We start from the raw sequence: 15,264 nt of genomic DNA, 5'->3' as shown, positions 1-15,264 counted from the left end.
TGTATTTATACTTGATATATATATATATTTTTATTTATTTATTATTATAATTTATATTTTCATGTAATAGTGATATTTGCTGGCCTGGTGACATGGTTCAGATACAGCGCCCACAAACAGGGCTTTAAGTTTTTGCATTCAGTATCTTCCCTGGTGAAGCAAAAATGTTAGAAGCTATCAAAGGAACAAAAGAAATGTTCATTTGCACCCAAGGCACATTGACGCAACCCCCATACAGTGGGTTTCCAGGACTAAAGGAACTGCTGGGGGCTCTGAGGCATGCCAGAGTGGTGACTCACTGTGGGGCTCCACTGCTCTGCATCACACACACACACACACACATACACACACACACACACGCACGCACGCACACACACACACACAGAGAGAGAGAGAGAGAGAGAGAGAGAGAGAGAGAGAGAGAGAGAGAGAGGTAGAGAAGAGAGAGAGAAAGAGAGAGAGAAAGAGAGAGAGAGAGAGAGAGAGAGAGAGAGAGAGAGAGAGAGAGAGAGAGAGAGAGAGAGAGAGAGAGAGAGAGAGAGAGAGAGAGAGAGAGAGAGAGAGGTTAGGTTTCCCCCAGCCCTTTTAACCCCTCTCGTTTAATTATCATATAAATCAATGCTGTCAGTGCATCAGGCTAGATATTCCAAACAAAATGCTCTAATAAGGTTACATGTGATTAGTTATACCATTTTTGACATTGCAGGATACACCGAAATGCACTGCATTATTTAAAATAATTTTAAGTAAATAAATAAACGCTTTATTTCATATATATATTTATAGGAGGACCAATGTAGGTTTTTTCCCAAGTGAATTTTGGGATATTTCTTTTAGCCTATTTGAAATAAATATATAAATATTTAAAATGTCTGAATTCCATGCCTGATTACAAATAATTCTAATAGAATGATGATTTATTACTTCAAACTAACAAAAAGACAGACAGACAGACAGACAGACAGACAGACAGACAGACAGAATACCACTAACATTCAGACTTTCTGAATTCCTGTATACAAACCATAACACTCATGATCTTAAGCTAGGGTGGAACAATGTAAATCTACATTTAGAAACCTTTTAACTGATAAAACTGATCCTATTACAAACAACTGCAGTTTAGCGTAATTTCGTAAACAAATAATATGCCAGAAATGTAACAGCTCAGCATGACATACAGTGGCTCACGGCATTCTGCATTACTGCACTCCCACTGCCTCTCCCCTGCGCATTCCGCCTGAATGGTACAGTCTGACTTGCTTGACTTTAATTTGGATCAGCCCATTATAAGCCAGTTTAATTTATTAGGGGTAGACGCTTGCACTTCATATTTCAATTTCATGACTGCAGGGACGCATAATGTACTGAACCAATCTAATCAAGAATACATTATAATACAATTGATATGTAACATAAAACTCGTTAATTACACATGAATTAGCCCAACGGCATACTTAAATGTTCTCCAGCCTATCCAAAGAGTCCTGGTGGTGGTGGTGGAGTGAGTGACTCCTGAATCTATTCGCAGCTGCTCTGTCGCTTCCATGATCCACTCCAGTCCGGATTTGGCAAGGAAAGGAACAGCTGCTGTAACGTTTTAGCAAAAAGGAGCAGTGGTGAGACATGCGGGGTCTGGAGGACTCGCTCCAGCAGCATTGGAGACCGGACGAGCAGCAGCAGCACTAGATGATCATGGCCGAGGACTATTGGGAGCGCGAGGCGGCTTTGGGATATTATTACTGCTGTTAAGATTACACGAGCAACACGCACTCACTTACAAAAGCGCACACGGATCTCAACTCCACGGGTAAGAAAACCACCCCTGTCCACCCTGATATTTCATATTAAAGTGGAAAAAGCATCATAATGTGACAGAAAAAGTATATTTAGGCCGTTTTTGTGTGAGTTTATTTGAGCCGGACTATGTGTGTGAGATCCTGTTTGGGTCGGTTGGGCTGTCTGAATGAAAACTGAGAGATTGTTTTATGATATATGCGAATGGACAACAGTAAAACTAGAATGAATGAATAAAAATAAAAAGGAATCATTCCCGCATTCCTGTACAATGGCCGTTTCATGCTGGTCTTTAAAGCCAGCTAACTAGCTAACCTGGCTAGCTTGTTTATGTGTGTTTTACTGTGGATTAGTCAGCAGTCTGGCTGCAATCAATGTTTAATTTCCTCATTTTTGACTTATTTATGGCTTGCCTGAGTATTTATCTTATCCTGAGGGAGTCGTGTGTTTTATTCAGTCATGTTGTGCTCTCTAATAATGCCATTGAATTACCTCAAATGCTTGTACAGTATGCATTTATTAAAGATGTATGTTCATCTTAGGCAGTTTTGTTTAACATTCATATTATAAAAGATGATATTTCATGAAATTGTTTTAAAAGAGAGGAAACATAATCGATGACGTACTTAACTGTGGCAATGTATCTTGTGATGACAGCGTAACGTCACTCATTCAGAAAATGACGTGGTGTTATATAAGTCTACGTCATGGTTGTGAATATGTAGTGTTGTTTTAATGTCATCCTGGGGTAAAGCTGCGTTTTTAGCATAAAAAGGCCATAATGATCCTTCCAGCTCACAATGATTTGCCAGCTGGTGAAACCACTTTTGGTGCAAGTTAAACTGATGGAATGGGGAAGGAGAGAGGGTCAGGGTGATCCTGTCCGACTTGATCAAAACATTGTGTAAGATACAGCAAGAAGTAGTCACAGTTAAAGACTTGAGTCTGGTTAGATGGATGCACATGTTTGACATTTGCCGGTCTGAATCAGAATGGCTTGTTGGAGGCGTAAATGCATGTTGAGTGGGTTTGTTTCTGGAGTGTTATCATAAGGTTGTGACAGATGGTTTAAGAGTCTTTAAGTTTGCTTACACAGTTGTAGCAGTAGCATGCATAATTGTGATGGCGTTCATCAACTCACATTTAAGTATAAATTTCCATTGATTGCTTATTTAAAAGAATTAGGGAAAGCACTTGACCTTTGACTTCCGTGTCGGGAGTAATTGGCTTCCAAGCAAGACTAGAATAGAGGAACGTGCATTGATGCTCGCAGAAATGGTCTGTTGTCAGTTTTAAGGGTATTATTATTTTTTTGATAGAAGGATATATTGACTGAGATCGACTGATAAAGAGAAGTTGTACTACATCTTTGTTTTAGTGCCACAAATCTACCAACAGCTTTTTCAATGCATATAGTTTTTTGTGTGTGTGAATTTGAAGAAAATATTTAGTAGAATAAGTGTTTTTCTTTTTAGCACTTCTGTGTATTTTCTGTCATTATGTAATCAGCCTTACATTGACCTGCTCTCTAGGTCTCCGTATCCGCATCAGTCATTGGAAAAAACATATTGGTCAAGCATTGGCTTATTTTGGCTACATGACCTTGTTTTTGGTATTGTTGGCTTAAAGATATATTCCCAAAATAGAAAATACATTTACCATACTATTTTTCCACAGTATTTCTGGCATCGTCCCTGACTTCGTAATTGTACGTGGCACGTTGTTGACAACAAACTATTCCTCTGAGTAAGTGAATAATAAAAATGAACATTATTTGTGTAGAATCTTTCATACAAGGACAATCATACTTTCATACAGTCTTTTCATTTAAATCACTTTGGAAGCTGCATTACAATAAGCAAAAAGTACAAGTAAAACGAGTAAAAATTCCATAAATAATTAAAAGCTAAAATAAGGAGATCCGTTTTTAGCTCTCTTTCAAAAATATTTAGCAATCCGGCTTCCTTAATATCTGCTGGTAGTGTGTTCAATAGCTTTGGGCATAATTGACAAATGCTTCATCCTGTTGCAACTGTTGCAAGAGGACTTCATTATTGCGGCGGTATTTGAGAATGTGCGATCCCATAATTCCTCAATGAATAGCATTGTCCAGTTAGAAAGTAACCTACTTGAGCAGCCTGATTTTTCCAGTCCTGGCATGACACCACAGCATAATAATATTAATGAAGTGCTGCACTGTACGGACACCTTCTTCAACTTTTCTGCCACCACTGGGAAATGACAGCAACTCAAACACATTTGCGCTTAGAGGCTGGTTGATGTTGTGCTGTCTGGACCTGGTGTTTCAGAATCAGTCTCTATGAAGGTCACCCCCGTTGGGGTGTCACCTTGTGTTTGGATGCATGTCAGTCTAGTTGGAGAGGGATGTTTGTGGCTATGTGGCCAGTATGAACTGGTGCTTTATTTAACTCTTGCATATGATCAAATGCGAATTAAATGTGTTTTACAGGAAACAGGCTTTTTGCCGCTTAGCTGAGCAGGTTTGTAAACTCATCCATATGGGCGAAGACCAAGCTGTCACTGTCAGTTGTCTGAACCCCATGAAGCTTTTATTGACTTATGGAGTGGATAAATGAGCCTTAGCTTGTGCCGTATTGATGCAGGTGAGTTAAAGAAACATCGTGGCTCTGAAACCAAACCTTTGCAGGACAGTTGAGATGCGGTTAGTCTTGTGTTAGCTAGCTGGGGGCCACAGAAGGCGGTTTTGATGGTCGACTGTTGAAGGCAGTAATGAAAATTGATAGAAAGAGTCTTAAAAGAGTCATCAACCCTGATTAAGCAGCACTAAGACGTTGCTGAGAGCTGAAAACGGCCCTTAACCCAGTGTTGACCGCTGATGCTCTCCTCTGGGGCCACAATCACTCACTACATCATGAATGAAGCCAGTGTGTAGTGAAAAATGGGTGGAGGGCAAACAGGTTAAGCTTGCGTATATATAACTGTGTCTTGTTTGTCTTAGATTACTGAAATGATTGGACAATGATTAGATTTATCTTTGCATCAGAGCAGCTGATATAACACACTCCTTTGTCAGCCATTCAGCCACCTTTTCTTTTCCAGTTGAATGCGACTGATTGTTGTTCAAAATGCAAAACGTGATGATAAATATTTTCCATAGTGTCCAGAGTCAAAGTCCCTCTTCAGGGCTGTTGACATTGTTTTACCCTAAACAAGAGCGACGGTTTGTGGATGAACCTAAGAGGCTTCAAATGCCTTGTAGTGCCTTTATTTCCATTGGCTCTGTCCCCATTTATTTGGTCTTCTTTTTTAATATTTCTCTTGAACATCTGTATTTTTTTTTTGCCATCTTGGATTTCAGGCGCGTTTCCGTGATTTCCCCCTCAGGGAAGAAAGGAAACACCACTCTCACTATTTCAAGTATTTAAACTATTTATAATATTTTTGGTGTTAACCTTCCAACTGTTTGCCTTGGAGTGGCTTAAAACCCTTTGGACTGTTCACTATGTGCCACCACATGCTTTAGATTGAGATGACGTGATGGTTAAAAACATTGGTAAATGTTTTCCTTGTGTCATCACTTGCGTGAATGATTCCAAACCTGTTTTTAAACCCATCAACTTGGATTTGACATGTTTGTATCACCTTGAAAAACTGCTGGGATGTGTATTTTCTTGTCATAAATGCCTCTTTGGCAAATTAAGGGTGTGTTCATCATGCAGTTCAGGTCTCTTGGTTCTTTTGATCCGTAGTCCGGACCAAAAAAAAAGAAAATGATATATTTCATTTTTAACACTGAACCTAGAGAAAGACAAAAAAAAAACCCTTTCAAAGATTTTTTTCATCTTCCAAACACAAATTAAGATATTGTTTATGAAACCTGAGAGATTTCTGTCCCTCCATTTTAAGTAAATTCCCCTAAAACCTAAAAGATCCAAAAAAGGTCATAAAGGCATCGTAAAAATAATCAATCGAGTGGTCTATTCCAATCAAGTCTTCTGAAGAGACATGATGGCTTTATATGGTGAACAGATTTACAACGCGCATGCTGTAGTAAACACGGACGTTTAAATGTATGTGTGTGTGGCATGCAAAAATGACATGAGGGTGAGTAAATGAAGAATTTTGGATGAACTAATAAAGTTTGGGAATAGGCATTTTGACACGCTTTTTGGTAGCACCGGGAGAGTCTCTGCACTCAGCTTGTATGTGCTAACCAATGCGTTGAAAGCACAAGTGTACTGTGTTAGAAAAAATTACAGTTTTCAGCGTTTCAGTAACAATACTACATTATATTTAATGTTGAATATAATGTATAATAAAGAAATGGGGGAATATTTGTAGGTCCTGATAATGCCAAATTTCTGATTTTACCAGTAGAAAAGGGCGTACATTATGTAGTCCGTGACAGAGTGCAAAAAACTAAAAAATGCATTGGGGACCAGAACCAAGTCCAAGCCTATTCAAGTAATCCAACTAATCAAGTCCATACTAAATTTAACATTATAATCAACAAAAAAATTTGTTTACTTGCTAGTACCATATTTCTTAGAGGTAATGATAATAAAACCCTCTTCTTTATTTTGGCTTAAAGTATCATGATAGTATCGTATCGTGAGTTTAGTATCGTGAATCGTATCAAATCTTGGCATGAGTGTAACCTTACACCCCTAATATTTTAGCTTGCTGAACATCCAAAACAATGCTGTGTCCTGGGCTAAATTCGCTCGCTGGATATATGTACATGTTGAATTTTTACCAGCTGAGAAAGTGTGTAAAGGAGTCAAAACAGCACCAGGAATTTCTCTGTCACTCACAAACGAAGATGTGCTGTGAGCATACAGCATTTCCAACGCCTGTACCGAATTGTAATGGGCAACGTACCATTACATGATGAGAAGAACCAGGTATGCTTAAGCATTCTGTCCTTTTTAGGGTCGGATCGGGTGATATCCCGTTCGTTTAGATGTCTTTGGTCCATGTTACATTCACATTTCAGTCGAACTGCACCAGAGTTTGTTTGGAAGCGGACCGAGACCCATCTTTGTTCACACTTATTCAAATGAACCGCACTAACAGAGCAATCGCACCAGAGTTTGTTTTAATCGAACCAAACATGCCACGTGTGAACACACCCTGAGCTTCAATGCACTTTTACTTTTGAGTGGTTTGTTAGCGTTATCATATCTCACAGATGTTCAGACAACTCTGACAATAAATCTTAAGGAAATATTTCTAAAGAACATGTGGCCTGTGTTTAACATGCTAAATCTCTTAGTGTGGACCATGATATCTATCTGCACAGGAAACAAGTGTTTGAAATCCTGTGCCTGGGCAGAATCCCGTCCTCAGGCAACTTGTTAGTGGGGCCACATTAAGTCCAAGGACCCAAAGCTTGGATTTGCAGTTGAGATTGTTGCCCATCTTTGTGCCAAAGCATGCGATTAGTCTAAAGGAAAGGCAAAACCTTCTGGCATTTTGGCTGTTCCTAAAGAGAAGCCCCCGTGTTCCCCACAAGCACTGAGGATAATTTAGCTTTCTCTTTAAGTCTGAATGTGTTGAATGGAAAACTACCTCCGTATATGTAATGTGTGCCGCATGCTGTTGTTTAAAATAATCGGTGTAATATCTGAAATACTACAGATTTAATGTACTGGTAGCTTATTAGCCTGTTAGCATACTACCATGCTAGCTTGGTATGCCCTAACTAATTAGCCTGCTATCTTAAAATACCTTTAGCATATACAGACGTGACCAGTATTTATTTCTGCTATTTATTATTTGTAGCTACCATTACTGCAAAAGCATAACTGGAAAGGCTCTTTTAATTATACAGTAGGAGTCGAGAAGGAGATTATAATGGTTATCATGTTCAATTCTATTGTCATACTGCAAATGGAAGGTCAAGTCGAGACTGTCGAGTGCATTGCATTGTGGTATCCCACTCGTTGTGCTCTGCTTATGTGTACTGCACATTGTAGCGGGTCATGTGTGTGTTTTGTGCATACTGCAAAACAGTAATATGCTAATCTCAACATTCCCATAGTCTCGCACCGTTTTCTCTGAACTGAGATGAATGTTCATGCTCAAGTCTGTTCTGTGATCATTAACATGTGTTTAGTGCTTTCTCCCTGCTCAAGACTCTCTTAGAGAGTTTTAATGGATCTCTGAGTCTGTTTGCACCTCTCTGTGAGTCTCCCAGTTAGATTACTTGCATTTCCGGCCTAAATACACTTGACTCCGCAACGTCTGCAATCCTTGAAGCGCTTGATTTCTAAATGAAAACAATCTCACTTAAAATGAGGAGTGTGAAAACACTGTTGCTAATTATTACTTATGTGTGCAACTACAGTTGACTGTGTGATTTGTTTATTTTAGGTGTGATCTCTTCCAGTTACTGTCTCTCGCTCTGATGTCCACTCCATAGAGTGCCATCTGCTCAAATAAAGTTCAGTGCTTATGAAATAAACAAATTTGTCCTCTGAATCACCTCTCTGCTCCACATTTGTCTTATCATTGTTAACCCATAATCTTAAGATAATATTTATCCCATAATACATTCAATCATTCCATTACAGTCTTAAGAGAACGGCGTCCTTGAAAATGCATGACTTTGCTCTGTCCGGTAATCACGGAAGATATCAAGTGTCCCAGGAAGCAGCTTGTAACGTCCTGCTTGTGTTTGTGTGTTTCCGACAGGGCGGTTGAACAGTGGCAGCCCCTCCACCCCCCTCATCTCGGCCCCCCTTACCCCCACTGATGGACCGCATGAGGAAGATCAAGCGGCAGCTGTCCCTGACGCTGCGAGGGGGTAACAGCGGGGACAAGACCATGAGTGAGACCATCAGCTCTCAGGACACAGGGGCGCACAGCGATTCCGGTACAGTAACGTTCACTTTCTTGAAATACGGCACGGAAGCCACACGCACTCGGCATACAGTGGTTTACTGAATGGATGCAGTTACACTTAACCAGTAAAGCATAGAAAAGTGGCCATTAGGGATTAGCACGATTTCTGGTAAAAAATGTGATTTAAACTGTGATTAAAATTTCGTCATTAAAATGCTTATCAAGGCTACAAAATAATAATTATTACTATTTTATTATTACTATCATTATTGTTATTAAATAAAATTATAGGAATTATTAAATAAAAAGAAAGTGATACTACTATTGTATGATTCATTGTAAAATAAAGAAATTGAGTATTTAAGTAAAATAGTAAATTTTATTTTACATTACAACTGTAAAATGACAAAACTAATAGTTATGGCTGTCTTCAGGGTTCACTCTGAAAAAGACAGTGCCTATATTTATTTATTTAATTAAATCATTGGCGTAGCAATTTGATAATTGCACTAAGCCATGTTGTGATTTTGGTTTTATTCCGATTATTGCATTATTAGCTTATCAGTAAACCTGTATAGAATCCGCATCTGCAGAATTCCACAGAACGTTCCACAGCGTTCCAAAAAACTCGAATGAATGTGTGAGTTCTTTCCAAAGAACTAAAATTCGTCCCTTGCGTTCATTAAATATTTAGACTATTGTGCTACTTTTAACTAATTAACTAATTTTACCATGTTTAAAGGCCCATTCACACCAAGAACGACAACTTTATAACAATAACTTTATTGGCGTCCATACCAATGCACAATATTGTTCTGTTTATTCTAAGCATGCGCTTAGGGTTTGTCGTCTGCTGCTTTAAATGCTCAAGCTCTTTAAAGCAGGATGGATTCTGATTGGCTGTCAAATGTTTTTATCGTTCATCAGTAGGAAAAAAATCATTCTGAAAGTGATTACAATGATATCTTTTCTCAGTGACATTATCGTTATAGTTGTGGTGTGAACTCTGCTGTTCTATTTATATTTAGAAAGATTTTTTTAGAACTATATTATCGTTACAGTTATCGTCCTCGGTGTGAACGGGCCATAACTCCATTCTGCCCGTATTCCACAGATGCAATTGATGCAGAAAATGTGCAAACTTGTACTTACCTGTTTTATGATCACTAATCAGAGTTAGTGTGGTAAAGCATATCTAACCCAAACATTTGCAACATACTTACCTTTCATCTCTAGGTCGTGCTAGTCATTCTTTCCCAATATTGGGATGTGCATGAACTCTGTGGCATGTAATATTTCACACACTCATAACCAGTGTGTATGTGTTTGTGTGTACGTGAGAGAGAGCATTCTTACCGGAGGGGATGAAAACGGCTCAAATTCAGCGCCATCTGTACAATCTGTTCCAGGGTTTTTATATAATAGCAGCCAGAAAGTGGCCAGAATTGTTGCTAATGGCCAGACTTCAAAAAGAACATTCATTCTGTCAACAGACTTCTTTAAGCGCTGTAAATCTCAGCATGTTGATTGTAAAAGATGTAGTTTTAGTTGAATTGCTAATTTCCTCTCTATGCTTATGGTTTAATGAGAGATTTGTGGATTTTACTTCAGCTATGATGTAATTCTGGAACAGAGTAGCTATGAATTTTAATACAATGCATTTACTTTACAGCAGTGTTTCCAGTGCCACTGTTCAGTGGAGGTGCTGCACCTTTCTACAGCGCCATGGCAAAAGAAATTACATTTTACCCAAGTTGTGAGCTTGCATCTGAAATGTAATATGAAAAAGACAAAAAATAGACTGTCTTTGCTGACAGCATGCAATAGAAAACAAAGCAGAATATTCAGCAGGAACATGATTTTACCATCATGATTTGATTTTAGGCTATTATTAAATACAGAGAAAATTACTGTATTAAGTATTTTAGTGAAAGATGAAAACAAATTTGTATATACGAGTAGCATGCACTAATGAACATATAAGACAAGTAAATAAGAGTAGACTTTGTAAATAAGTCCACTCTAGAATCAACTAGAACGCTTCAGTCCATGTGGTTTTAAAGCTCAACCAGATCTTTTTATCAAACACAGGAAGTGTCTTTCAGCCATTCGTCATTGAACGCATACATTCACCTCCGCCTCCCTACGTGTTGCCTGCAAGTGTGATGCGGTTATTGCATTAAAACATTGAAATGAGTTTTAAAGCCAATCTGTCAGGGCTGGCTATGGCTCTGTGTGCGTTGAGCTAAGCTACTGTCTCCTGCCTGCTGTTACCCCCTCTGACCAATCAGCATGCGTCTTCCAGCATGGCTTCCCATCTCAAGCTAACTGCACTGACAGTTCCTGCTCATCTCGACGGTTTCAACGAAACAGCTTCAGTTTGACATCTTATCTCCATAACCGTCTCACCCAAGCTGATAATATATATGTACATGCTATATGTTGTAATTACCATATGCCAACATATCATCATATTGACTATGCAAATCCATCTCTTTCTTTTGTAGTGCGTTTTGGCATTTCTCCAAACCCTGCACAAATTTGAAATGCATTTGGCTTTCATATGCTGATGAATCGATGCCTTTGTGTGCCGTTTTAATCGCCGCCACAGTGCAGAGCATCATTAGAAACAATTACCGGCAGCGAGAAAATGAATTTATCAGTGTCGTTGCTTAATTGTGGCCCTTGAACCTCATTTACTAACACTGAAGATGTTCCTTGTAAATTGATCCTTAAATAACTTCTTTTTTTTTGTTTTGTTTTAAATAACAGTTTTGGAAAAATGAATGCATGCTCTAAAATTTGACTTTTTCTGTTTTTAATTTGATATTTCCTCTTTTTTTTTTCTTCTCATCCTTTAACCTTTCCCCCTCCAACCTTGTTTTTCTTCCATTTCCTTCTTCCCTATTAATCGCAAACACTTGCAACCCAACATTACCATTTTATCCGAACCATATCACTCACTCCCAACCACTTCTTTTCTTTTTATCTCCATAATACGATAATCTTCTTTATGCACCCCTTTTCCATTCACTTCTGCTCCTTTTTCTTTGCCCTACCCATAATGCTCAATTCCATTATGTGTCCCGCCACATTTACATTCTCCTTCCCGGCTCCTTCTCTGCCCTTCCCCCCCCTTCTCCTTCGTCCTCATTTCCTCTGTGTGTCGTCCTCCTTCCCTCTCCTCCCTCCCAGAGGCCATGCCAGTTGGCGGCAGTGGTGGTCTGCGGGGTTCAGTGAGAGGTTCGGGGGGTTCCTTCAGCATGCACTCCCTCCTGCAGTCCTACAGCAGCGCCCTGCGCAGACCACGCAGCCTGGGCCGCAGTCTCAGCTCCTATCTCAACCACACCACACGCCTCGGTACATTCACACGCACGAACACGCATGCACACAGAGGACCAGAGTGTGATGTGTGTGAAGTTGCACAGTAGGGATGGGAATCGTCAGGAATTGTTGCTTCCGATTCCATGTTCCTTATCGCTTCTGTTAATGATTCTTTTAGAAACCATTCCTTTAGCATTCACTTCCCTTAAAGGGTTAGTTCACCCAAAAATGAAAATTCTGTCAGTAATTACTCACCCTCATGTTGTTCCAACCCCGTAAGACTTTCGTTCATCTTCGGAACACAAATTAAGATATTTTTGATGAAATCTGAGAGCTGGCTCACTCCTCCTCAGGCTTATGGACACTATAACTTGCTGGCCCAGAAATTGTATTAAAGACATTGTAATATAGTCCAAGTGACACCAGTGGCTCAATCTTAAGTTTATAAAGCGACTAGAATACTTTTTGTGCACAAAAACATACAAAAATAACGACTTTATTCCACTTTTCATTTCCTTCTCTCTGGACCTCAAGTCTTTTTACGTAGTGTTTAAGCGTAGCGTGTCTGTGTTGCACTTCACCACGTATCACACATGACCAGCGTCGCCCAATAGTGAGCCTACGTGGTGATGTGCAACACACTGTGTCACTGGAGTCACTTGGACTATATTAACAATGTCTTTAATACATTTTCTGGGCCAGCAAGTTATAGTGTCCATAAGCCTGAGGAGGAGAGAGCCAGCTCTCAGATTTCATCAAAAATATCTTAATTTGTGTTCCCAAGATGAACGAAAGTCTTACGGGGTAGGAACAACATGAGGATGAGTAATTACTGACAGAATTTTCATTTTTGGGTGAACTAACCCTTTAAAGGCCTGTTTTCAAACAATTAGATAATTTCTGCAGAACAGTAATGACAGAGCAACTTCTCTGTTTTTATTTCTCTTTAACTCAAAATCCGCTACATTCAAAGTAGGTTTAAGAGAGAGAGACTATATTTGTTAATAATTGTATACCGTTTCTGATTGTGTAAGTGCTTCTGATCTGTTACTTACTATTTTGCTAAAATGATCTCATACAATTCATGTCTACAAAGGCATATGTATCCTGAAAAAAGCGCATTACTCAGACTTTTTAATTGCGAGAAGCAATAAATCACTTGCTTAAATGTTGATTCACATGCACGTTGGATGAAAATAAGATGTGCAATATAATGCTTATATTGCTGATTTTATTAGGAGTTCCATCCACATTGTTGGCAGATTGCAAGCGTTTCAGATGGTTAACAGAACTGATCGTCATAAAATCATTTGGTTGCCATGTTTTCTTACAGCAAAATTAAACTGGTTCTTGATTCCCAACTCTACTGCACAGCTTGGACTCTCGTATAATGCAGCGTAGACGCATACACTATTACAGTGGTTCTCAATTGGTGGGTTGCAACCCAGGGAAAAACAGTGCTAAATGCAAATAATAAAAATTAAATTAATCGTATAAAGGATAGCAAAATGAATATGCTTATCAAGACAGAAAGAGAGAAACATTTCCCATATCTTTTGTTGGTAAAATCCATACGTCCAGTCAGACACTTCAATATTTTGGTATATTCACAAATGTCACTTGATGGAAAATTAGACCGATTCCAAAATGGAAAAGTTTACATCAATCAAAAATGTATTCTATCGCCTTTCAATCAAATCTAATGCAATTTTAAAGTGCAAACAAGCAATTGACACAAAATATATGCAGTGACAGTAACGCAATGTGATGTTCATAAAGCAAAATATAATACAAATAAGTGGTAATTATGTAAATAAAATAAACATGAATCGTAGGATTATAAATCATATAATTGTAAGACTATCGATTATAAACTTAACATAGAAATGTGGGTTTACATGCAATCATCCTCAAAGCATGAATAAAATTAAATGAGATAAAAGAATATAAAACCTAATCTACATCTGTCATTGGCTACCAAGAGCGTGAAACTATTGAAAATTCAAGAGAAATGTGACAGATTTATTTTTTTTAAGGACATTTATTTTTAATTATTCTGATTTATTTCTTATTAATCTGCATCCTGAAGCAAAACCATTTGAGAACCACTGCGCTGTTATACACGGATATAGAAAGGCTGAGTGTGGAGCAAGAGGGGGTGGGAGGTTGGGTTATGATTTAATGGGGGGGGATGGGGCAGCGAGTGAATAAATGAGAGTGGAAGATAATGACTTCTATTTTTTTTTCCTTTTGTGTGGGTACGAGACGGATCTCCTTTCAGGGCAGCTAAGTAGTTCCTCAGCTGTAGTGGTTTGAATCTCCGAGTCTTATAAATGCATCAGATGTGAGAAACAGACAGCTAAATGTGTAAGAGATGCAATTGGAGAGTTGCAGGCTCACAGATCATACATCAGCATTACTTGCGTGTTTTAAAATAGAACAATGAAGAACTGGAGAGATGTTTAGAAACATTACATTTGATTTATTCAATAAATTGCATCATTGAAATAGTGACGTCAGCATAGCATGCCAATGTTTTTATGTGTGTGGTTGTGTCTGACAATGCAGAAATCGTCCACGAGGATGTAAAAATGGGTTCAGATGGAGAGAGCGATCAGGCTTCGGCCACATCCTCAGATGAGGTGCACAGCCCTGTCCGAGTTCGTCTGAGAAACAATCCTAGTCGCAAAATTTCCTCAGAGGTACGTTCACGTTTCTGACCGTGCATGGCTTGTTTTTCTAGCCACTATTTTTAGAGCGTGACGCTCTGAATAATACATGACATGATGGGTAATAAAAACATACAATTTTCCGTACTTCTGTTTTTGTTTTGTTTGCTTGAAATAAACTGTGTACGGTGTACCACATAATAACCATTAGCTTGTTTGTTGCGTGTTACCTAATGGTGCATTGTGGGTACTGAAAATGCTCCACGGCATGAGCCTGCGGGCCAGATGGGTTATAACTGTTATGGAGTGTAACAGAACCTTTAGGCCTTAACTAATAATGGTTTTCCCCTCCTCCTTCCCTCTCAGGACATAAATAAACGTCTGTCTCTGCCTGCCGATATCAGGCTTCCTGATGGCTACCTGGAGAAATTCAGCCTCAACAGCCCCCTGTTTGACAAACCGCTCAGCCGGAGATTACGCAGAGTATCGCTGGTAATGCCTCTCCATTGGGTTTCCCTCTTATTTTCCCATCATTCTCTCTCTGCTTTCTGTAAACCTCTTTTGTTTTTTCCTGTCTCTTTTTATGCCCAGTTATGATTTTCCGCTCAAATCTAATTTCTTCATGAGGTTGTTCACTTTTTAATGT

At 38.9% G+C, this 15,264-nt stretch overlaps 1 protein-coding gene across 2 annotated transcripts in view; it reads left to right on the top strand.

The window, feature by feature from the left end:
- Positions 1-1,315: 1,315 nt before the first annotated feature.
- The window catches only part of cdk16 (cyclin dependent kinase 16), a 30,809-nt gene continuing 16,860 nt past the window's right edge, over positions 1,316-15,264 (top strand). Inside the window, exons 1-5 of one of the 2 annotated variants that reach the window (XM_081349641.1) lie at positions 1,316-1,810; positions 8,476-8,656; positions 11,821-11,985; positions 14,518-14,651; positions 14,985-15,110. In XM_081349641.1, the coding sequence (XP_081205767.1) occupies positions 8,536-8,656; positions 11,821-11,985; positions 14,518-14,651; positions 14,985-15,110 (546 nt within the window). In that variant the 5' untranslated portion in view covers positions 1,316-1,810; positions 8,476-8,535. The remainder of the gene's footprint in view (positions 1,811-8,475; positions 8,657-11,820; positions 11,986-14,517; positions 14,652-14,984; positions 15,111-15,264) is intronic. The other variant, XM_081349642.1, reaches the window with a different exon arrangement.

This window comes from Scardinius erythrophthalmus, assembly GCF_964197995.2.
Source record: "Scardinius erythrophthalmus genome assembly, chromosome: 20".
NCBI classification, from domain to species: Eukaryota; Metazoa; Chordata; class Actinopteri; order Cypriniformes; family Leuciscidae; genus Scardinius; species Scardinius erythrophthalmus.
Note: the sequence above shows the minus strand (reverse complement) of the source record. Positions and strands in the feature narration are given on the sequence as shown.